Genomic DNA, 24,708 nt, shown 5'->3' with positions numbered 1-24,708 from the left:
TTTTGTGTACACCATCCAGGAAATGTGATTATTTATACAGCAACCTCAGTGTTCAGCTTAGTTGAACTTGCATTAGAAATGAAACAAGCTTTTGTCAGACTGCATACAAGTGTATGAAGTTCTCAGAGAAAGAAATTGAAGAGTTCATGGTGTTTCCTTTTCTCCAAGGGCTTAGAGTTTCAAATAAAAAATTGATATTGGCTCACAAAATGAAATTAGAGTGTTGCTTTTGGTGTATCTACATTATAAATTGTACTTTCCAAAGTATATTTAATCTTTTAAGACATGCTTAAAATGAGTAGAACAAAGAATTTTCCAGAAACTTTATAAATTTCTACTGTTTATGTCTTTTTGAAGCTACAGTAGTAATTTGAAGGCCAACATCTCTGTCCTGTGTCTTTTTCACTCTTTCGAGGTTCAAGATCATTTGCCAGATACTGCTTTAAAATGTACTGTAGACCTGAAATTTACTCTGTGTGTTACATTACATTTATGTGGAATTCAAAATTTTACTATACCTATACCTCAAGAACATGTAGTCTAAATGAGAGGATAAAGCATGTACACAAGTCACCATAATCTAATTTGGATGGTGAAGTCAATGCTGAAAATTCCTAATTGCCATTTCTTGTAGATGTATCAGGTATGATGTTCATCGAACAGTCTGTATTCACAACAAACAGCATTAGGACTGTTAGAACTCAGGATGAACACTGAGGAGGCTGCAGGCATTTAATATAAAGGTCTCTGCCTTCAGTTGAAGATGGGGAGAATACTTTGGTGACCTTTATACTTAGACAGAAACCTAGTTAGCATGTTACTTCATTGAAATAGTGATTAAACATTTGCATTTCGGCAAACTGTCTGGTTGACCATCATGTTTGTGTGTTTCTAGGGCAGTAGAGGTGAACAAGGACCAGTAGGACCCCCAGGACTACCAGGTAAACTGGTAAGTAATATTTCCAGTCCCTGGCCGTTTATTTGCTTCATACGAAACACAATAAAATTTTTTAAAAGAAGCGAGGAGAGAAAAATAATTTACAAAGGGTAATTGAATCACCCTTACTTGATTTCTATTCCTATGTGAATGTGTGAAAATGTAAATGAGGAATTTCAAATTAAATCTAGGAGACCCTTAAAGGGTATTTTAATCAGTGTGGTTTGTAGCATTTATTGGAAAACTGGGAGAGATACAAAGTGCTACATTTGGCTCCTGGTTGTTCTTGGACTTGGAGAGCAAGTGCGTGAATGCCGCCTTTTACTTCTCCAGCCGTGCTTGCTTACACAGCCAGCGAGGCGGGGACTCAGCTCAAAGAGCCCACCGTTGGGAAGGGGTGCTAGCTCTGGAGCTGGGGACCTCAGAGGTGGGATGGAGTCGGGGGGGACTGGCTCTCTTCTCCTGGGAGTTGGGAGAGTGACAAATTTGAGAAGCAGAGTTAAACCAACACAGCACATTTATTCTAGACAGGAGTCCACACACCCAAGGTTGCGTCTGGCTTATGTGCTTTCAATGTTGCGGTAGCAGTGGCTCTGGGGACTCTGTGTTTGTCTTTCAGGGTTCTCTCGGCAGCCCTGGCCTCCCCGGCTTGCCTGGCCCCCCTGGACTTCCTGGAATGAAAGGTGACAGGGTAAGATACCTAGCTGTCCAGAAAGTTCCTTATTTGGAAGGGTGATTTCTACTATGTTGAGAAACCAAGGTCGCTTTTGGCCCAATGGAGAATTTTTCTAGAAATTACCATAGAGAGCTATCAAGAAAGATATCTTAAATTACTGAGAGTTGAGATTAAGAAACAAAAAAAAATCTATTAATATAGTAATTTATCAGAAGGGAAAAATAAAAGCTGAGTAAAGTAAAAATTTCAGCTGTAATCACACCTCCTATTTAGTTCTAAACTTCCAGTCCTACTAATTACATTTGACATGGATGTGATCAGAGGACACTTCAGGTTGCCAGTGATTTTTTTGGACAATTGTCAGTTTCTCCAGGTCTGACCTGACTCTTGCTAGGTGGTGAGGCGATGGGGATTATTCATACTTGTTCCTATTCACCAGCCCAATAAGGGGAGTTGGTTCGTTTGAAATTATATAGTTAAAAACCTCAAAACACTGAAAAAGTATATTTTATTCATTACAGGGTGTAGTTGGTGAACCTGGTCCAAAGGGTGAACAGGTAGGTGCCACGTGTGAAATGCAGCGCTTAATGTGCATTAATGTGCTTTACCAGCAGGGGGCACTGGCTGATCTGCGGTGTGGGTAAAACGTGGAGGCTCAATGTACTTCATAGTGAGTGAAACGCAGGGTTTAATTTGGTCTGTAGCCTTATCTACCATTTTAATAAGCCGGAGCGAATGATGGCTCTGCCTTCAAGAATACACATGGTCCTTCCTTTGAAGAGAAAGGCCCTGTCTCTCTTACGCAACAGATGGGTTTACTCCAGTCTGATGAGGCCTTCCATAGCCGCATCATAATGTTTTGTTTTTTCTTTACCAAGACCTTAGCAAATAAACAATGCATGTGAATTAGAGTTAGTCCTTGCCCTGGTGTGTTTTTTTTGTTTTGTTTTGTTTTTTTCAACTGTAAGAGCCCTTTTTAAGTATTACCTAATTATAAAATTGCTGGATATAGTCATTAATCCTTAACTTTAGCAGAAAGTCAACTTCACCTTCTGGCTTTTCTCTGGGCTGTTTTCTGGGTTAGACAAGCCCCTGACAGCTAGATAGGAAAAACCACTGAGATCATTTCGTATTTCTGCATGATCTTGGGGGGCACCGCAGGGACTTTTGAATGCTTCTCAATGTTGACTGGTTAAAATTGAGCCAAGGAGCTAAGAATTTTAAAAATGTGACTTTTAATTTTTAGGGTGCCTCTGGTGAAGAGGGAGAACTGGGAGAAAGGGGTGAACTCGTAAGACACTTTTTTTTCCTGGTTATTGATGGAGACTCACTGATTTTGAACTGTATTAGAAACATACGTACTTTTTCTTTTCTCTGACCTTGCTATCCTTGCTGACTTCTTTAAAGGTAATACGTTTCTTACATAAGCTAAAAAACAACCCCCGAGAATCGCACCCAAGATCAAGTAAAGTGGAGGGGAAACACGCCAACATTGATAGACGTGGCCTTAAGTGTTGGGAGGACAAAGTGTTCCCTTTGGAGGGCATGTTTTTTTGTGGTTTTCCATCTAGACATTCAAGGTGATTCTTATATGGCTGTAGACAAGTCTATGAAAAGTGCCCATCACGGAAACAAAATTAAAGCTTTATTATAGTTTGTATTATAGGTTATTGTAGTTAGAGAGTTGAAGGTCCCAGGTTTGACCGTGGGTATTCTCCACGGCCTTTTGGAGTCTAAGACCCTCCAAAGAAGTGATTCCAACTCCAGGGGAGGCTTCTGCTAAATCTCCAGGAAGGCGGGGAGGAGGAGAGCAAGTCGTCACCTCCACAGCACTGCTAGGTCTGCTGGCTTATCCTTATGGTTATGAGACAATCTAACAGGACCTCGTGTGGAAACTTATGCTTGGTCCTTTGGGGGTGTGTGTGTGACAGAATTCTCAGAAAATAGTTTCAGAGAGCTTTTAGTACAGGAGAAAATGCTGATAGTGTTTTATTCAGAGTTTTAGGATTTTAGTTAACATCCGAATGAGGCAAAGCTTCCTAACTATTAAGTAAATTAGAAAAAGGGTGATTTCAATTTTATTTTCTGTTGAAACTGTTCATTTTATAAGCTAAGAGGATGTTTTATTTTTTAATTTATTTATTTTTAAATTTTTGTTTCTTTATTTTTGGCCGCACTGCGCAGCTTGTGGGATCTTAGCTCCCCTACAAGGGATCGAACCCGTGCCCCCTGCATTGGAAGCGTGGAGTCTTAACCACTGGACCTCCAGGGAGGTCCTTAAGGGGACGTTTTAAGTCATCCTGTTTTGTAGTGGACATGCACTGATGTGCTAAGATGAGCTGAATTCATACCTAGAACTAGGGGTGGGAGATAGTCAAGGTTTTTTTTTTTAAGCATAAGAGCATGCATATTTGGTTTGATAGACTTTTGGGGATGAGTTTAAAAATATTGTTAGAGTTTCAGAAATGAAGTCATCTGGTTTAAATGTCTATTATGTTTTATAACAGCATGCTAGCTTAATGTCTTTTGACTTGCACATTTCAGTTCTCCACACCTAGCATTTTAAATCTGAATGCAGCCTTGGAGAGCTGTGATTCAACCCTATTATTTAACAGACAAGTTAGCCAAAGGCTGGGAGGTTACAAAGTTTACACTGGGTCCTGAAGTTAAGTAGCAGAGCTGGGACCAGAATCCAAATTGTGAATCTAATTTTTTTCTGTGGTGTCATGGTTCTTCTGTTCATGGTTTTCTATTGAGTTTGGCAGCATGATAACTTTTTTAGAGTTTTTAGTAAACATTGTTCTAATATAATTTTGTTTTATTGATTTAGGGAGATATAGGATTACCTGGCCCAAAGGGATCTGTAAGTATAATGAACAGTAACGGTATAAAAAATAAAAATATGAATAAAGCTATAGAAAATGCAATGCTCTGCTTTATGAAATCATTCTACAAAATTCAATTCTAAAAGGACTTACCTTTAAGGAAATTAACATCTAAACTTATTCTTTAAGTAGTGGATTAGTCCAAAGAAAAAACCTCACAACACTGTAAATGGATCTGCCTTTTGACCTAATCACTCTAAAGGAAGTTTTGTGTTTTTTTTTCATATTATAAGTGGTTCACTGAATATACATCGTAATTTCTTCCACAAATGGGTTATTTTATAAGAACTGACCTGTGCTTTGCAGTGACAAGAACATGAGTGAATTTCATTGTCAGTCATAGCATTGCAAATATTTCAGTAATTTTCTTAATCTTCTGTGTGTTCTCGTTGGGGAAGTAAGATATAGGCACGATACCTAAGAAAATACAGATAATTATTAGAGCGAGAAAATAACCATCTCATTCAATTTATCATTTTACAGAAACTAAACTGTTGTCCTTAGAGATTAGATGTATTCAGAATGATAAAATCAATTAATAGCAAATCTAGAATGGCTTGCTAATTTGAAAGGACCGCACATCTAATAAAATAAGAAATTTAAGATAATACAAGCAGAAAGGAGGAAGCTCAGAGTTCAATCTCAAGTGCATCTATCACCAGCTTCCATTAATCTCCAAGTCTTCTTGTTTCTGGAATCCCCGCCCCTGACTTCTCTCTGTCCTGGTCCAACGTGTTATCCTCGTGACAGCCAATGCCATCTAGATGAAAAGATAAAGCCCACTATCCATTCCTCCTCTGCTTAAAACCCTTTAAGAATAACATTTTAGAGAATAATTCAGACTCTTAGCAAATGTATACAAAGCCTTCGATGACGTGGTCCGACCTCTCTGGAATGTCATCTGTCTGTGGTTCTTTTTACTTGGCATATGCTGATTAATGCCTTGTGGTCTTCTCCTAGTCCAGGACACTCTTTCTCTTTCCTTAGAATAGTACCTCCTACCTAAGCTTTTAGCGCCATCCTCAGCTCAGCTTTCTCCGGGAGGACCCACCCAGCCTTGGTTACACTGCCCTGCCCTGGGTTCTTCACGCAGCACTGAGATGGAAACTATTACATTATATTATCTTACCTGTTTACATACTGCCTCTAAACACCACGTGACAGTCTCAAGCTTCAAATAACAGCTTTATGCCTAAGAATCTTTGACAGAAATCGTTTAGGATTGAGAACAATGTAAAGAGTAAACCTTGATAGAATTTGGTAATGGAAATCCTCCTTCACTGTCTAGAAATAATCAGTAATGTTCCAAGGTGAGAATTCAAGTTATAAAAGAAAAAAGTGGATGAACAATGCAGGTGTGAAAATGAGTTAATTTCATTTAAATTTGGATAAAATACTAGGAATGAGCTCTTGATTCATTACCTCCCTTCCTACCCCTGTCTTTCCTGACATTACCCAAGTAATACAGATGAAATTGAAGTGCACCGTCCCAGAATCAGGGGAAAAGAGTTACTAACAGAAAAGCTTTTCCTTTTCTCAGTGATTTCAGCAAGACAAAGCTGGTAAGTGGGTGAGGTCTGCACTCTGGTTTCTACATCAGCGTATCCCTCCTCAAGTGAGGAATTCTTTCCCAGAGACCCAGGGCCCTTTTGATGTCCTGGTCATGTTGGCCCTTGATCTCGTCATCAAAAATGCCCTGCTCCTTGTTCTAGCAAAATTTCAGACATTGCCAGCAAGGTAATACACTCTGATTTGGCCTCCTTTGTTTTCCGCCAGCTCTTTTAGCACATTCTGAATTCATTTTGGCTTCTCCTCCGGGTTTTTTTAGAAGTTGCTATGGTCTTGCATACCAGTCACCAAACAGTTCTCCAGCCTTCGTTCCATAACACGTCCTTAGCTTTCCCCCTTGACCCTGACTCTGGAAATCTTTTAAGCCATAATTTCTTCATAGAGGCAATTTTGACAGGTTGACTAAGATGAATATCAATTTTTTTTTGTATAAAGAGAGATTGGCAGAAGCACACTCCGTGAGCTTTCTTTAGATGTGTCTAGTGAAAGCCTTGCATCATCACCTTTATTCCTTCAGTTTAAAACATGTGAACTTTTGAACAAGTTGGCTTTTCCTAGATAAATGTTGCATATGGAAAAGAAGCAGGATCGAGCTGCTTTATGAACATTCAGGTCTTGAGCAGTGGTGTTCCCTCCATGTCTCCTGTGCTTTTATCTTCTCGTTTTTATTCTGAAAACAACAGTCCACTGAAACTACTTTGCCACAAATTCCACCAGAGGTAGTTTAAGAAAAAGTGAATTAATTTAGTCTCTCTTTAAAGCAGTTTTTGTAGATGAGGACTTTAAAGATGCTTTTAGTGGTCTGCTTTCAGAAGAAACATTTAATTGGTATATGCTTTTGTGCTAAGGAAATAATTGGTTTATTTTTAACATCTTTAGTGTTTAGATTTTTAACTTCCTCAATACTTAGATAAATTGTGGACTCACTCTTTTTGTTCTGGCGTTTTAAATGCACTGATTTAGTTTTATGTTAGTATTTTATAATTCCTGGATACATCTGGCTTCTTCAAACTCTCCAAAGAATGTTATAAAGGCTAAATAACTTATGTTCTTGGAAATATCTTTATTTTATGCTTTCTATATTGGTGACAGAGAATGTGACATGTCTTGTGAACTCAGTGGCCTTTTTGTGGCCAGAGAAAGTTAACACGTTTTATTAAAAATTAACATGCTCTTAGAAGTGACTTCAAGTGTGAAGAATGTGGTTTTAAAATATATTATTCCCATTAACATTTTGAAATAATAACTATACCCCAAAGAAAGATCTTTAAAACGTTTCCTTGAGCTGGAATTCTAAGAGATTGGAGAGCTGCTGTGTGGCATTACGTGTGTTTACCTTGAGGCTTTGTAAGCTCTCAGCAAACACGTCTTGGGAGACAGAGCGTAAGTAAACCCGCAGTTTCATGGCAGCGCTTGTATTAACGTGAAGCAGACGCATTCCTTGCGTCTAGCCTGGACTTACAGCGTGCGCTTGTGTTCCAGGCAGGTAACCCCGGGGAGCCTGGCTTGAGGGGACCCGAAGGAAGCCGGGGGCTTCCTGGGGAGGAAGGACCGCGAGGACCACCTGGCCCGCGAGGCGTGCAGGGAGAACAGGGCGCCACCGGCCTGCCCGGGATCCAGGGCCCTCCCGTGAGTGCTGGGCAGCCCCTGGGGTTTCCCTTTGGAGACTCCATCCCACGACAGGGGGCGCAGGGGTAGGACCAGACCTCAGCGGCTCAGCAGCATGGGGCCAGCTCTTCTGGTTCCAGCCACCTGGTCCCTTGCCCAGCCTGTCGGTTCACCATTGAACAATGTCCCCTTTGTGGTTCCATGTACAAACTGGCTTTTGTCTCTTCTGTCCCAGGGCAGGGCACCAACGGACCAGCACATTAAGCAGGTCTGCATGAGAGTCATACGAGGTAAATAAATCATCGCCGCTTGGCTTTTTGCATGCTTTAAAGGCGGGGGATTTTGAATAACAGCAATTTCACGTCTGTTCTAGTTAATCGGTATATGCGTTTGTGCTAAGGAAATAATTGGTTTCTTTTTAACATCTTTAATGTTTAGATTTTTAACTTCCTCAATACTTAGATAAACTATGGACTCAATCTTTTTGTTCTGGCGTTTTAAATGCATTGATTTAGTTTTATGTTAGTATTTTATAATTCCTGGATATATCTGGCTTCTTCAAACTCTCCAAGGAATGTTATAAAGGCTAAATAACTTAGGTTCTTGGAAATATCTTTATTTTATGCTTTCTATATTGGTGATATAGAACGTGATATGTCTTTTGAACTCAGTGGTTCGCCATGTGCAGTAGCTTATAGCCTCAAGGAAAAATATTACCTTTCTGGGCTCGCCTGGACTTTTTTTGCCAGTGGGGTTAATTTACAAGAAAGCATGCACACACACACACACACACACACACAGATACAGACACTTTTTTTCCCCCTTTGGAACACAAATTCTGAGGCTCTTTCCCCTCTTAATATCCTACCACTTGGTGTGTACCTGGCACTGACCTAGGCTCTCTCTATAGATTATATAAGAAGTAACTGGCAGACTTCTGCCCAGAAGAAGCCTGTGGAGATTGCTATTTATTATTTGATTCTGGTTGGAACCAATTCTATCATGAAGAAACACTCATCTTTTGTGTGTTCAGGAGGTAGTATAATTTGTCTAGTAGAATCATAGAGATTTTCAGAATGAAATGGTCTCTTCTATATTTGAAAACCAATATCGCAGACATCTTATCTTGAAAGAATATTTCCATTTTAAACATTAAGTGCTGAGAAAATTATGACTTTATGTGAACTCTTACTTAAATAAGGCCAACTTAGGATACTTGCATTTGAACAATTTAAAAATCTTGTTGAGAAATGTGTTTACAATTCATTTTCTCCTTCACACCCTAAATTAAAAAAAAAATTACACTAAAATATTTCCCCTATTTTAATGGGAAAATGTTCTTGTTCTCCATGGTTTTAGTGGATGTTTCTTAATCTATTTAATGCTTCCTGAAAGAGCCTACACAGTTATGAATTTTTAAGACAGGCAGTGACCATTCCTAAGAAGCAGGCTTTCTTTAATGTCTGGTGTCTCTTCCAAGCACGGAAAAACTTTTGAGAAGGAGAATTAATAGAAAGTCATGAATCCTCAGGGTATTTCATATTACTTAATATCTCCAAGCTAAAAACGTGAGCCTAGGTCTCAAATGGTATCTCAGTACTAATTCTGGACAATGTCCTTGCATTTGAGAAGCTTCTGTATGTCCACTTCTTCCTGTGTTGAGAAGCTCACTTTCTTTTCGTCCTGGCTTTTCAGGTAACCAGCCAGGTTCAGATGACACACTTATCTCTTTGGACACCACTCAGCCCTGAAGTTTAAGGTCTTTTATCCCCTTGTCTCACAGCAGCAGGACCAGATCCATCCAGGGAGGGCTGAACAAAGCAGCACCAGTGAAACTTCCTGGCAGAAAGCCCGTGGAAAATGACCCAGCTTTATTCAGGCCTCACCAGCAGTTTTGAAGCTCTGGTGACACATTTAGAAAAAAGGCACTTGAAATAGTTCTTTTTTCGTTTGAATCACTTTCATGTTTCTGACTTCCCTGGACTGTTTTGTTTATTATCTCTTAGAGCATTTTGCTGAGATGGCTGCAAGTCTCAAGCGTCCAGACTCCGGAGCCTCGGGCCTCCCCGGGCGGCCTGGCCCCCCTGGTCCCCCAGGCCCCCCTGGAGAGAACGGTTTCCCAGGCCAGATGGGACTTCGAGGCCTCCCGGGCATGAAGGGCCCCCCCGGGGCTCTTGGTTTGAGGGGAGCGAAAGGTAAGGCATTTTGTCCACGTGGAACCAGGAACACACACTGGCTTTTTTCAGATGAATTCACTTGTCCTAAAGGGCCAGGTATCTATGAGACAAGAAGATGGATTGCTCTCTTTTACTGTGGTGATGGTAAAGATTAGAGAACTATCGTTTGATATTTTCTTGACCTTGGTGTGTGACGACAGTAGACCCAATACCAGAATTAAGGTCTCTTGACTTTTGGTACTGATCTTTTACAGTTACACTGCTTTAATCGTAGTTCAAGATAAACTTTACAGGATCTGGTAAAGGATCTTTAAAGTTTTGTTTGTTTGTTTTTTTTTTTTTTGAGACCTTAATATCATTTTAGAGCTCTTCTAAGACGGCAACTGGCCCTCGAATGTTTGTATCTGTTATTTCAAGTAACAAAATTTGTTAGCAAGACATCAGAAAAATCAGAGCGTGAGTCAAAGCCGCCTCCCTCTTCTTTTAAAGAGTGACACTGGATATCAGTTTTGGTGGTTTTTTTAAAATTTTCAGCTCTGAGGTACAACTTTATTCCTTATTTAACATGTGAGAGGGTTTGAGGGAGTTTGTTTCTTCTCCTTTTATTTAAAGCAAGTTAAGCCCTGGAAACCGGTATTTTGTAGGAAAGCGGAACTGTGAGTGTGTTAGGTATTCTGCAGAATTTGCAGAAGAACTGGCTGCCTCTGATGATGTTTGCTAGATGATGTATGTCAGCACGGGGGCCGGTGGGCCTGGGATAATCGACAGAAGGGACTAAAAGTGCAGCGTTTCTGCATCATGATGAGCGACTGACAGCTCTCTGCGGGAACTTCAGAAAAACGTGGCATCAGAAACAAGAGAGGGACTTTGGTTTCTTAGGCAGTGGTGCTCCAATTAGGGATAAATATTATGGTGCTAATGGTCAGAGGTCAAGCAAGATGCCTTTCTGGATCTGTAGATGAATGGCTGATGTGTTTGGCTCACGACACCCTCAGCTGGAACAGTGTTGTTAATTACTTTTTTTGTTTGTTTTGGCATGTGCAGAGCTGCGTGTTAAAAAAAACAAAATGAGCCCTAATTGGGGCCTCTTGTAAACCTGGCACGATTTCCATGTTTTTGGAGGCTGGACAAAATCATATGGAGAGAGCTCCAAGTTCACCTTAAAGAGAACTGGACCTCTTCTCTGAAAGAACCCCTTAGCCATTCATTCATCTTGGTCCTGCTTTGAGCTTGCGCTCAGGAATCCATAGCGGAGGTGCTCTCCCCGTGGTCGGGCCCCGCTCGCTCCGTAAACCAGTCTAGGGAGCTCCATGCTGTGGGCGGACTGCTGGCTGGGCTGGCCCTGTGCTGCCCCAGCCCACGGATGCCTCCTCTGCCTTGGTGAGTTCACTAAAGTGAACTGAAGTACAGCAGTTCCGAAAGAGTGGTCCCTGCAGCACTGCATCACCAGAGACCCCCTGAGTCAGCAACTCCGGAGAGGGGCCCGCAGGGGAAATGCCCAAGTGCAGGGTGGTCCTTACCCGACAGGCAAGCTCCCGCCTTCCCAGGGAAGGACCACCTTGTAGGGCCAAGAGGATCACAGCCCTGTTTTCTCTGGCCAAAAGGAAGTCTCCATATTTGGGGCCGATCTTAACTTTGAGTGAGTAGGAGCCCACTCCTGAAGCCCCATCTTATTTCCTAAGACAGGAAAATGTCTGTGCACTTGCTCTACCAGGAGAGCCTGCCGAGGGCTGCCTTCTCCAGCCTGGGCTCCGCGCGGGACTGACCCGAGGAGCTTTAAACACTGCTCACATCTGGGTCCCGTTCCCAGAGATTTTGATTGACTTGGTCTAGGCCCCAGGCTTTGAAAATATTCCCCAGGTTATCTGAACAAGCAATCAGGGCTGAGAAGCTCTGGAAACAAAGGTGACATGATCTGGACACTTTCCGGGAAGCTGAGAATCGCAGCGTGGAATTGTGTCTGGGTTGGGCTGGGTTGGCTCCAGCAGTGAACCTTATTTTGAAGGGAAGAAAAATATATTTCTGTATTTGGAACCTGGGAAATGTCTCTGGCACGAAGTTCATTCATCAAGCAGAGTTCGATGTTACAACGGACTTCCTCCTATTTTTTCTGCAGTGTTTATGACATAGCCTGTAATCTAGACGTGAGATAGTTCTTTTCTTTTTGCTAAAGAACTTTCTCGCCCCGCCCTCCTCCATACCTTTCTTGGCATTGGGTTCCTTTAAAGCAGCATCTCCTCTGAGTTCTACTTCTTAAGATTTGGGGTGTGGGCAGAAAGGAATAATCAGATTTTCTATTTCAGTTGATGCTGTCATACATTTGGAGCTATATCGTTTTAGGTAATTGGACTTGACTTTTCTTGTCCACCACATACATTAGCAGTCCTACTTAGTAGAAAACACATAGTGTTCTACTACCCAAAGGTAGTAAAACAAATTTTCCTTGAGAATAAACACTCCACCATTTGAAACTTAACTGTTCCACCAATCAGAGAAGAGACCTGTTTCATTGTCACCTGTTGCTTTTTTGTTTTCATGCTTAACAAAGAAGGGATGGTGGAAGTCTTGGTTTGCCATAGCATTGCTTTGAGGGTCTTTTTCCAGCGAAATTGCTCTGTAGATAAGTTTTATTAAAACAAATAAATTTTACTAAAGCTTTTAACAGTTTCAGGCTATGTCTTAATCAAATCACTGTATTCTTCCTAAAAAGTTACTTTGAAAAACACAGTGGAACATTTTTAACAGGAGCTAGTAGAAAAAAGCCTCAGACCGTACTGAAAGCTTCCATCATGTTTGTGTATTTTTTTGGTTTTCATCGACATGTTTTGCACACTTTTACACAAACGCATTAGAGCTGTGTGTTCATTTCATGTGATGCTTGAGCAGAAACACGAGAGGCATCTGACTGGCCCTGGGTTCACTTTACTTAGGATTAAGTCAGTCTTTCATGTCATCAATATTCTTTTTAAATGTTCATGGTTTGTTAATTTTAAGTCCCTTTGAGGAAGGCTGTGTGTATTTTTAGATCTTTCAGTGGGGGTCAAGCAGACGTGTCCCCGTGTTAACGAAGGCTTGGGAAGGTACACCGGGCATATCTGAGACTCACCTTTTCCAGTATTAATCTGCTCACCTGGAGGTGACATATCAATTATAGCTTCCAGATAGATGAAATCGATAGCAATTTTGGAGCAATGAGAATTTCTCTAGTTTCCCCAACTCTGTTCGTAAAGAGCTATTTTTTGATTCAAACTGTCTATTCCCTTCATACCTTATGCAAAGCTTATTTTACAAGCTTTTTATATGTCTTTTCTGACAATAGGCTAACAAAGGTGGACTTTAGTTCCCTGAGCCAGGTTTCCTATGCCTTGAAGGAAGACATGACCAGTGTTTGATTCAGGTAGATTCAGGTTTGATTCAGTGTTTAATCAGGTAGATTAACCCTGGGGGTAGCAGAGCCGACACACGACGGCTGCGGCAGGTTGCAGTGTGGCTCTGTCCTGGGGCTCGTCGAAAATGTGTTTTCCCATGACTGACTACCAAAAACCAGTTTCAAAGCTAAGACAGGGGTCTTTTTTTTTTAATTTGGAGAAAATGTTATTCTATATATCATACAGTGCTGTTTATTATTGCCACCATGCTGTCTGTATTCCCTTTATTCTGCAGTGTCCAAATATGTTGGCAATCCCATCCAATGAATTTTTACTTTCAGATCTTGTGTTTTTCAGTTCTAGAATTACCATTTTTTTCCTTAAGAGTTTTCATATCTCTCCGGAAATCTCACATCACTTCGCCCATTATTTCCATCTTTTCCTATAAGTTTGGTAACATATATTGATATATAAAATAGTCCTTTTAAAGAGCCCGTGGTCTTACTCCTCGCAAACAACATTTTGAAGTTGGTGCGGCTTCAAGCTAGAGCGTGCTTAACTGTCACGATCGCTGTGAAAGTTGCATTTTAATTTATAATCTTCATCTCGTGTCTTCAGAAAATGTGGCACATTCTCACTGCCACCCTCAGAAATTACGAGATGACATATTTAAATTGCTAAGTTAACAAGAGAGCTTAAGCTGTTAGTTTTAAAAATGCTAATTGTCATATCTTCCTAATACAGTAAGGCCATATTGATGGTGAGTGTAAGAAACAACTAGTTTATGTATGAGTTCAAGCTGAGCTCTACATCCTTTCACAGTATTTATAAAATTTAAATTGTTTTCAAAATGTAGTTGATTCACCATAAAAATGTTCACACAAGGACATTCACAGCTAAAGTTAAAGTGTGGTAACTTTTAAACATTCATGTCACAATTAGAGACTTTTGACTATTTGACAAATGCGCAGATAGTTGTACAGATGTTCTTCCTATTTTTGTTGTGCACGTGACTTTGTTTTTTAAATGGTAACAAACCTGTCAATATTCAATGAGGTTGGGCGAATATGTGGAAAAAGTGATTATGTATAGAATTTGTTGCAAAATGCTATTGCATCTTGTAACAATGTAGTAAAATAATAATATACTACTATACTAATGGGATAGTAGAACTGGTCTTGTAGTAGGAGCAGCATACGTCATTTAGGACCAGTTAACTAAGGTATTAGGTCATCTTGTTAATGAGGCCAAGTTTCTAAGTTTGGTCTCTGCAGGGCCAGGATAATTCATGTAACTTTGTTCTGTGGCTGCCGAATCCCCGAATTCAATCGACCGTCTTGCAAACGCACATGGTTGGTTGCAATCCAGAGTACATTCCCTATAAATAATGAGAAGTGAAATGGAGCCACTGATGACAGCACACTTTAAATTTTGAAACTTCATTAATTTATTTTTGGTGATACTAAATTTACATTGTTCAAGAAATTAAAATGTCTAAAAAGTTATTTAGTCAAGAGTGTCTCTCCCGCCCCTGTCTCCCATCTGTCTGGTTTCCTTTATCCTCCTCATTAGGGAATCACAATTATTAGTTTCCTACATACCCTTACCAGTAATGCTATAAAGGATCTATGAATATATTTATTTTCCCTACATCCTTTTAACAGCAAATCATGCTGTCCTTTAGTAAGTGATCTGGGCCTTGCTTTGTTCACTTAACAATGTCTTGGGGATCATTTCAAAGACCTTCCTGGTTCTTCTTCACCTGTGCATAGTATTCTGCTCTGTGGAAGTACCGTAGTGTATTTAACCCTTTAATGGATATTTAGATTGTTTTCAATCTTCTGTTCAATTTTTTTTTCATGTTGGATTTGCATATTTCTGATTAAACTTATTCCTAGTTATTTAGTAAGTTAGTTGCTCTTACAAATGGGATCTGTTTTCATGATGGATCTGCATATTTGTGATTAAACTTATTTTCCTAGTTATTTGATAATTTCGTTGCTATTACAAGTGGGATCTTTGTTCACTACATCTTATCACTGATTGTTGTTTGTATATATGAAAATGATTGATTTCCATGTATTTTGTACCTTGCTACTTTACTGAATTCTCTTATTGCTTTTAGTAGAGTTTGAGTTGATTTTCTAGGGTTTAAGATAAGCAGTCATATCATCTGAAACTAGGGATGGCTCAAACCAAATAATAAATAATAATGATAAGTGGGCATCTTTGTAATGTTCTGGCTATAATGAAGCTGCTCTTTGTGCTTCCCGTTAAGCATTATGCCAGCTTCAGGGCTGAGATAGATATACTTTATCATGTTAAGGAAATAGCCTGAGTCTTTTTTTATTGACTGTTGTATCAGGGATGCATGTTTAATTGTCAAATATCTTTTCCAGCATCTACAGATATGATCATTTGATTTTTTTCCCCCTTAGATCTCTTAATATAATTAACTTGATTTTTGCCTTGCTACATACTTACTACGACCTACATTGTGGCAACTTCCTACTTTTTGGTTTCTGAATGTAGGCTTTGCTTTAAGTTTAAAAATATGGAACTTTACTTTTATAGACATATAGATCAATAACATTTCTCTAATGAAACGCAGGTGACATGGGGGAAAGAGGTGATCGTGGCCCTCCAGGAAGAGGTCCCAAAGGTTTGCCCGGGGCTTCAGGTCTCCCAGGTAAGAATGGGCAGGATGGGGTGGGACCTTGGTAGCTAGTGGTTGGTCTGAATTGGATCACGTTTTACAGATTTGCTCTTCGTCTACCTCTGCTTATCATGTGATGTGCAATAATGGCTGGCGGCCATCTTTCAGGACCAACTTTAATGAAGAGTTAAATAGTCTGTAAATCAAGTCTGTATTCTTTGAGAGAAAATACATGTCAGGGCTTGAAATATTACTTTCTTGAATAAATACTTTAAAAAATAGTGTCAAGGTCCAACCACAATGCACTCGTTATAAAATTCTGAATGAATGGGGTCCTGTCCACTTCTAGCCCAGTTGAGAGTTCCCTCTTCTTTTCTTTTAAACCAAAAAGTCAGAGCAGCAGGAAAACGAGTCCACGTCTTCAGCGATTCGTGATGCACGGGGAGTAACTGACATTTTATTCTAAAAGCTTCTCCTTCAGGCATCCAGACCCTCCAGAGGCCCACATCCCCAAATAAATAAACCTGAACATTCCTACTCACGAAAGTCATGCCCAAGGACGCATCCCAGCTGGGTCGACCGAGGTGACAAAGTGGCCTCTGTGTGAGAGCCCGGGTCCTCTCACTGGCCGTCTGTTCTCTTTACACACTGGCTGCTCTGTGGCCGGAGTCCAGGCTGCCGCACGTTGGGAATGACTGCCAGGTCGAACCACAGAAGCAGCCTCGCGGGCAGAAAGCCAGTTCAGTTGAAGAGCATGAATGGCCCGCAGTCTCCCAGCAAACGCTCTGATCACTGCTGGGCCAGGGCTCAGGAAGGGCCCCAAAGCTCTGGGGAGACCAGTCCGGGGAGGGGGGGGCTTGTGCAGGGGGGTGGCCCACACTCCCACAGTGGATTTGGAAAACTTGGTTGAGGGAAATCTAGCAAAAGAAATGATCGTTTTCTAATTCTGCCGGAGGCTTACATAGCCAGTTGTGGCTATAATTGCAGCCTGAAGCATCATTGCTTTCTAATTATCCATTGCATTGCTCCTGGGTTTGGCTTTCTCATTTAAAAGAATTTTTAAAAAATACGAATACATTTGGAGATAGCTCAAACACTGCCTTTCTAAAACGGTGATTCACGGGCTGTCGAGATGTTTTCACAAACTGATGAATTTTTGTGATTGGAAAAGGAAGCCTTTATGATTGGAAAAGGAGAGAAAATCTGGTTGGAGTTCAATGGGACCAAGATGAGAAGATTTTAGTTAACAATAAAGCCTGGATTCATTGATGGATGTTTAGAAGAGAGAAAAGGAAAATAGAATTTACCGAGTGCTCTTCTCCTTTATCAATGGTAGGAATAGGAGGTTTGAAAGCTGATAAAATATCGTCATTACCATTTACTTAGTTATCTATGTATTTATAGGAGAGACTAACAATTTCTCCTTTGAGCATTTGGTTGACAAATAACAGTTCTTGGATCAGCAACTTGCACTATTAGCACGATTTTCCTTTATCAAAAATATATGATCATTTCTGGTGACTCATTTTAAAAAAAATCTGTTGATAAACCCCATTCTGAGTTTAAAAATGGGAAGATTGAGAAAGACCAGCTTGGATTTGTGCAGTGTCCCGGGCTGCCACGAGGGGGCGCGTTATTCCCCATCTCGGGCTTGCCTGGTGCTCCTGGGCCCTTGCTCTGCCCCAGGGGGCTCCACGGGTGGTTTTGCTTTTTAGCACACCTGTCATCTGTGCGGGCGAGTGGTAAGGTAGGGCAAGGCATCTCTGGCATCTCTGCCTGGCCCTCATTGCATTTCCCTTATGACAATGGTTCAGTTTGTTGCAGCTGGTCTTGGAATTAACACTTAAATCTGATTTCTTAAAAAGCTTCGTGGGCTTCCCAATTCAGGGCCCTGAAACCTGCCCTTTTCCGTTTCCTTTCTGCCGTTTGCCAGCCCTTGCCCCTCCCTTCCTGGTACCACTTGGAAATTTGGTCTTTCTTTTTCTGTGCTTTTGTTACATTTTCATTGAGAGGATATTTGACATTATTTAGTGAAAAATCGGAGTTACAGATTATTCTTGAAAAAATTAAAGCTAGCTTTCTGAAGCGTGCAATTTCCTCGGTGCTTTACTGCGCAGGCTCAAAGGGTCCATATTTATCAGTCTCCTTGAGGCACCAGCTGACCTGGGGCTATGGCTTTGGGTCAGCTCACATCCCCTTGTCTACGCCTAAACGTACTCAGATGACAGTTTCCCAAATCCATCAAGTCCCTGAACAAGAGCTTTTAGGGCCATTCCGCCTCTAAAGTGAGTCCTCTGAAAGTGGACTCTTGGGAGTTTGGGTTCCATAAATCAGACATCTGGGCTCAAGTCCTGACTGTCACTTGCTAGCTTTATGACATCGGGCAAGTTCTTGACTGCCCAGTGCCTGTTTCCCCACTTACGAAAGAGTGATAATAGTCAATAATCACATCTCCCGGAGAGCCTAATTCTGAGAATTAAAGAAAAATCAATCCATGTAGAGTGCTTAGGACAGTTTCTGGCTCTAGTGGGTGCTCAAGAAATGTTAGTTACTGGTACTATTATTAACGTAACAAATGCACTTTTGCATTTTGAGGTAGATGAAGGTCCGAGGTGGACCCTAGTTCAGTCCCTGTGGCTTTTCCCCTGGCTCTCAGTAAGAAGGTGCTACTCTTCTGTCAGTCGGCACCACCTCTGACACCTCGGACCTTCCCTCCGTGAAATCTACTTCAACTCCAAATCACAAATGCAAAGTGCTGGGTCACAGTAAATCATGTCATTAGTTCATTATCCACCGAGAGGCTGGGCCATTTTTCATTTCCCCCGTAGAGCTTGGAATGTGATTAGGAATGTGATTTCTGGTCTCTCACAAACATGACCTTACGAGGACTTCAGGACCTGGGGGTCCTTCACCAGGGCTGTGTTCAGGAACTTGTCCGAAATCTTCTAGGTAAATATACGTCTTATGTAAAGGAAGGAGCCTGCAGAACAGGATATTCTGTGACCCCCTTTGTTGTCCCGATTGTTGGATTTGGGATTCGAATCCTCCTGAATGGAAAGAAGATCCTTTGGTCATTCTTGGTGCTAACACATCTGATATCCTTGAAAAAAGGTAATTAATACCTTCATGATCTATCAGTTGTCAGGATTGCTTTATTCTTTCTGGACTGTTTTAGTTCTCGGTCTCCCCTCCTTCTCTCAGCTTGTTCAGTGTTAAGTATTATATGCCCTTTGGGTTTGTGATGGTACATCGCCTAATACGGACCACGGGTTATTATTATGACCAGGACGTGGACTGTCATTTTGGCCGTAGTGCTCTGTTGTCTAAATGTAGACCTAAATCACCTAGCTTGCTTCTCGCCTGCAGCCGGAAGCAGGCAGGGCAGATGTGTAAGAAGGATGGGCTCCGGAACCGGGCTGCCCTGGGGTAGGCTCTGCTGTGTCTCTCATTCTCAGCTCTGCCACCTCTGTGTGCGTCAGCTTCTCCCCTGCACATGGGGGGTTACACCCCTGCCTGCCCTATGGACCCTTCTAGGAGGGTCTGTGGATGTGTTAATACAGGGAAAGCACTTAGGTTAGTGCCTGGCTTATGGCAAACATTCTGCCATTTTAGCTCATGACTATTATTATTATTTTTCTTCCTTCTGTATTTGAAGAAATACAGACTCACAAAGGTCATAGGCCCTGACAAAGGTCTCCCAGGTAGTAAGTGACAGAGGCCATGGTTCACATGTGCAGGTTCACGTCGTGGACAAATGATGGGCTGGTGGTCCGGGTCTGTGCTGAGTCTATCTCGCCATCCTGGCACCCGACTTAGGCACGATCCCCCTTTTTGCCTCTCTCGTGGAGCTGTGGGGACCACATCGAGCGAGACCCCTGGGACCTTAGACCCCGTCCCTGCCCCTACCTCCCGTCTCCTACCAGAGGCCTTCGGTGGGTTGTTTGATGCGGCTCTCTCATCACCAGTAACTTTCTGCCTGCCTGGTCCATTGGGGACTAGTTCCTTGGCACTCTGGAGATTTGAAGAAAAGATATTTGCGAGTGGGTCTCGACTTCCTCTTTGTGCATCTAAACGCACTGGGGGAAGGAGGAAGTTAAGTGACGGTCGTGTGTGAATGTGACCCGGAGGCTAGAGCTGACTCATGGTCATCATGCCAGGTTTCTTGTGCGAAATTTGCAGATAGGTGAGATTCACTTGTGAATACGGAGTGGAAAAAGTCCCCAAGCGCGAGGGGCACACCCGTTTTAGGCTTATGTGCAGCAGTAGTCATTTGCCCTCTATTTCCACTGCTGTCCCGTTTCCACTATTTTATTCGGTCTTGGGCATCTTACATAAACAGGCCACTTTACACACCACATCCTTAAACACATGTACTTTGTCAAGCACCACAAAAGTTAGCTCGGTACGAGGTGAGAAATGTAAGAGATTCCCTATTTAATGCTGAAAACTATTTCCAGGTTTTGTTTTGTTTTTAAAACCTGCCATGTAGAGCCCCTTTTATTTCGTAGCAGGTATTATTTATTAGGTCCCAAAGAATGTTCCAGCCAGGATGCGCCTCTGTCAGTGTAACACGACTGCCCTCTCCTGTCAGCTCAGAGAATGGCACACACATTCATTTTTTAAAAAAAAAATCATGAAAAGTTTGGCAATAACATTTTAAGGGTCCTTGAAATTTCAGAAAACTGTGTAATCATTAGGCAGTTAGTGTAGCTAACACACCCATGAGGTAGGCAAAGCAGAATGAGAACACTTCAGATCCGTGCTTTCTCTTCCTCATAAGAGTTGAAAAGTGGTTTATAAATATTTGCTAATGCAGCTGCTGGACTTCCTGAATGACTTGGTGTCACTCCCAAATTTGGCTCCCACATAATAGTCTTAGAGCACCTTGGAGGGTAAATGCCCAGGGTCAGGGCTCACCAGAAACTCATAAGCTGTTATGGGAAGGCTGGTTTTTTTCTCTGGCCATTTTTACAGGGTGAAACCTCAGAAAAATAGCTTTAGTCACTTGTGATTTAGAGTTGCAGAAGAATCGTTAGTAATGCTTGGCTATTGTGTCTCTTTCTGCCTCTCAGTCAATTCAGGCTCAGTGAATTAAACCACACACTCACACACACACACACTCATGCATGCACCTTGTCAGAATTAGCAAATCAGTGGGTGTGGAAGCACAGTTAGGATGGAGTAGGGGTCCAGGGCCCGCATTTCTAACTCCAGCGCTTTCTAGCCCCGTGACTGTGTGACTCTGGACGTGATTTCACCTTCATTCTCTCAGTTTACACACCAGGAGAGTAGGATCGCCAGTGAGTGGCACAGGGTAAAGGGAATGCTGGGGGGATGAGGATGACTTACCCAGCGCTCCAAAGGGCAACTTGCTGTGTTTGCCAGAGGAAGACTTGGACTCGACGTGCTTTTCTTAGAATAAATCCAGGGCAGACAGGACGGTTTCATCCACTCTTTCCTTGGAGGATGAGCGGGAATCTGGAATAAACTCAGTCATTGAAAACACCCTCTCCTGTATTGTGTTAAAATGAGGGAACTCAACTTGAAAAAAAGTTTTCCTTCTGCTTTTTCATATTGCTTGTGTAGTAGAAAATAAACTCCCTGAAATTTTAGGTCTTAGGCAGGAGGCTGGCGTTACACATGTTAAAAAAGTAAATTAGTGGCTAAAAACTGAGAGCTATTTATTTAAAAACTCAGCTTCTGAGTTGCCCTTGAAATGACCAGAGGTCTGGCAGCCCTGGCCCGTGTTCGCCGTGGCAGCGGGGACATGCTGGCGTCCACTCTCCAGGTCACCGCATGCCTCAGCCCTTCCTGCTGTCTCCATAACCCGGATGTGTTACAGCTTCCATTACGTTTGTGGTCTCCCGTGAAGACAGAGGGCGAATTTCTTTACTACATCAGGAGTCAGCAAACTTTTTGGGTAAAGGACCATATTCTTTGAGCTCTGCAGGCCAGGTGGCTTCTGTTACCGCCCACACCTGTGCCCTTGTAGTGCCAAAGCAGCTGGGGCGACATGGAAACTAATGGCCATGCTGTGTTCTGATGACACTGCTTACAACACAGGAGCTGGCTCATGGGCTGCGGTTTGCCCATCCCAACCTACACTCCCTGCCCCTGTGGTCACTGCGTGTGCCACCTCTCCTTTGGGTGTTTTCTCCTCCTAATCTTGATTTGATTTTTGTTAAGGCATCCTGGTATGTCTCAGTGGGAGCTCTGCTGATAGGGTGCATGAAAATCAGCTTTTAAATGCATTTATATCTGACCTATCTTTTTAATCCTTAAAAGATCAACTTAACCTTCAACTGTCCCAGCGCCAGGAGATCTGAATAGGCTCTGCTAAAGGCACAGTTCTGCTGAAGCCTTGTTGATGGGTGCTGTGGATTAGGGAGAGACTTTCTCAGGTGCCTTGTCTTGAGAGGGAAACGCAGAATCATCTGCTTCATCACAACTTATTACAGTCAAATGAAAGCTCATGGGATAAATGAAGGGAAATTACTTACATCTGCTCGTCTACAGCCTTGAGATGTATAGAACCAAAGATAATTATTCTCTGAAAACTTAGTAATGTTTTGTCCTGTAATGTTGCTTTGTGTGGATCTAATTGTAAATAAAGGAGGAAAAATGAGGTGTTATATCTAAAGCAGGATCTCTAACCTAGTTTCCTTCTAAAAGTATGTGGGCTATGTAATAAGACAGCTTAATAAGACCAGATCACTGTAATAAGACCAACAAAAAGCACATGTAATAAGACCACTAAAATAGGAAAAGAAAACTAAAAACCACCAAGAAAGAAGGAAAGGAAGGAAACCTAAGTAAATATATAGTTGAACATAGAGATTTGGTTTTCAACTTTTTGGTTGAACAGCCACGTTAAAACAGTTGACACGAATGAGGATCTGTGTAAGGCCGTATTATCCTGGCACAGACGGTTCCTTTTACACGGCTGTCTTATTGCCACCTTTGCAGTAATAGTATGACAGCGCTGCTGGTGTGATGAAGTAAACATTCAGCAGAAATGTCTCTCGGTTACGGGAGCCGTGCCTCACTGGTTCGTGGGTGAACCAAACAACCTCTGGACTTGATGAAAGAAAGCAACGCCCCCAAGAAACCTAGGACACCGTGTAGTTCCCGTTGGGGTAAAGCCCCTGATGAGAGGAATTTCCAGGAGCTTTGCGGGGTGCATTGCACAGTCGTCTAAGAGACATGAATCAGTAACATTCTAATAGCCACTTATCGGGTGCATTCAGGCTCGGAATTTAATTATCAGGCAGGCATCATCCGTCCTGTAGAGGAAGAGACGAGGAGGTAAGTGCCTTGCTGATGTCACCTGACATAAGTGGCAGAGCTACAACTTCCAGCCACCTGTCTGCATCTTCCCACCACCGAGCTGTACATCTCCCTGCCTGGAAATTGAGGACCCACTAGAAATAAGGGCAGCTGCTAGCGGAGTGCTATTCAAAGAAACCCAACATGAGCCACATGAGTTGAGTGTAGAATTTTAAATCTGCTAGTAGCCACGTTAGAAAAGTCCAAAGAATCAGGTGAAATTCATTTTAATAATATTCAATATGTATATCTATAGTATGATTTAATAATTATTTAACCCACTGTGTCCAAAATATTATAATTTCATCGTGTAATAAGTCCAAAAGTTATTAATGAATTATTAAAAAATCGAAGTCCAGATGTGTTTGGCACTTCCGGTTCATCCCCGATTTGACATGGCCACGTTCCCAGGCTCGGTAGGTGTCTGTGTAGAGAGGCTACCATACTGTGCAGTTCAGCTCCTCTGATGGAAATAGGGGTGAGAGAGGTGAGGTCTCCTAACACTTTTAATTTTGAAGCAACCCAACTGCAATGAGGGAATTTTATGATATCATCATCACCATCATCATCTGCTTTAATGATCCTCTGTCATTTCTAAAAGCGTTTGTTAAGGGCCTCTGTACACGCTGCCGGGCGGTGGGCAGGGTGGAGGGTCCAGTGCCCTCTGCGTCTCTAGCCGTGAGGGGACCCCTGCTCACATGTGCATCTTCTGTGTGTTTCAGGTGACCCAGGTCCCGCCAGCTACGGGAGGAATGGCCGGGATGGGGAGCGAGGCCCCCCAGGGGTGGCAGGCATCCCTGGCGTACCCGGCCCCCCGGGACCTCCTGGCCCTCCTGGTTTCTGCGAGCCAGCCTCCTGCACCTTACAGGCTGGGCAGCGGGCATTGAACAGCAAAGGTCCAGATCAATCAAAGGCTTAGTGCAGCACGGCTGTCTGCACAAACCATGCCTGGCGAAGGGGTTGGAGGAGAAACACCCCCAGAAGCCAGGGCACAGGTGACGGTGCATTACCTTCAATGTTATTCTATTGATAGAAGTCCCACCTGACCATCAGGTTTAGAACAATGGTGCTATTCAATAAATCCTCTTTCCTCTTCCTTGGAGTGAAGCCACAGAGTCAACAATCAAGCAAACAAACAAATAAAACCTTCCCTTGAAGTGAACTGACAATCCTGTCCCCAGGATCTTGAACTTCCGTGTGCTATCCGTGTGTGTTATGTCATGGGCCACTGAGCCAATAAACAAAAACAGCTGTTTGGTTTACCTCAGTTGCAGTAGTTATTTTCATTTTTTATGGAGAGCTTGTTCTCAGATGATAGTTTCAGCTCTGTGATTACCAGACTAGTTGTGAAGAAACCCCACTACCGTCAATAGAGCTGGTGCTCAAGATCCCCATCACTGGGCTCTCGGGAGGGCCGGGGAAGCTGTGCCGCTTGGAGAGGTTTCTGTGGTGCACGTGTGGGTTCTCGCATCAGCTTGAATTTTTGTTGAACTGTACTGTATCCTA

General features: G+C 42.2%; 1 protein-coding gene across 1 annotated transcript in view; it reads left to right on the top strand.

Moving 5' to 3' along the window:
• The window catches only part of COL9A1 (collagen type IX alpha 1 chain), a 61,185-nt gene extending 37,064 nt beyond the window's left edge, over positions 1-24,121 (top strand). The window contains exons 24-33 of the mRNA XM_068550960.1: positions 896-949; positions 1,557-1,628; positions 2,135-2,170; positions 2,860-2,904; positions 4,444-4,476; positions 7,550-7,696; positions 7,911-7,965; positions 9,682-9,870; positions 15,832-15,909; positions 23,925-24,121. Coding sequence (XP_068407061.1) covers positions 896-949; positions 1,557-1,628; positions 2,135-2,170; positions 2,860-2,904; positions 4,444-4,476; positions 7,550-7,696; positions 7,911-7,965; positions 9,682-9,870; positions 15,832-15,909; positions 23,925-24,121 — 906 coding nt within the window. The remainder of the gene's footprint in view (positions 1-895; positions 950-1,556; positions 1,629-2,134; positions 2,171-2,859; positions 2,905-4,443; positions 4,477-7,549; positions 7,697-7,910; positions 7,966-9,681; positions 9,871-15,831; positions 15,910-23,924) is intronic.
• Positions 24,122-24,708: the final 587 nt, after the last annotated feature.

The sequence above is a fragment of the Eschrichtius robustus genome, chromosome 9 (genome assembly GCF_028021215.1).
Source record: "Eschrichtius robustus isolate mEscRob2 chromosome 9, mEscRob2.pri, whole genome shotgun sequence".
NCBI lineage: Eukaryota > Metazoa > Chordata > Mammalia > Artiodactyla > Eschrichtiidae > Eschrichtius > Eschrichtius robustus.
The sequence above is the reverse complement of the archived record's forward strand: the minus strand, read 5'-3'. Positions and strand labels throughout refer to the sequence as shown.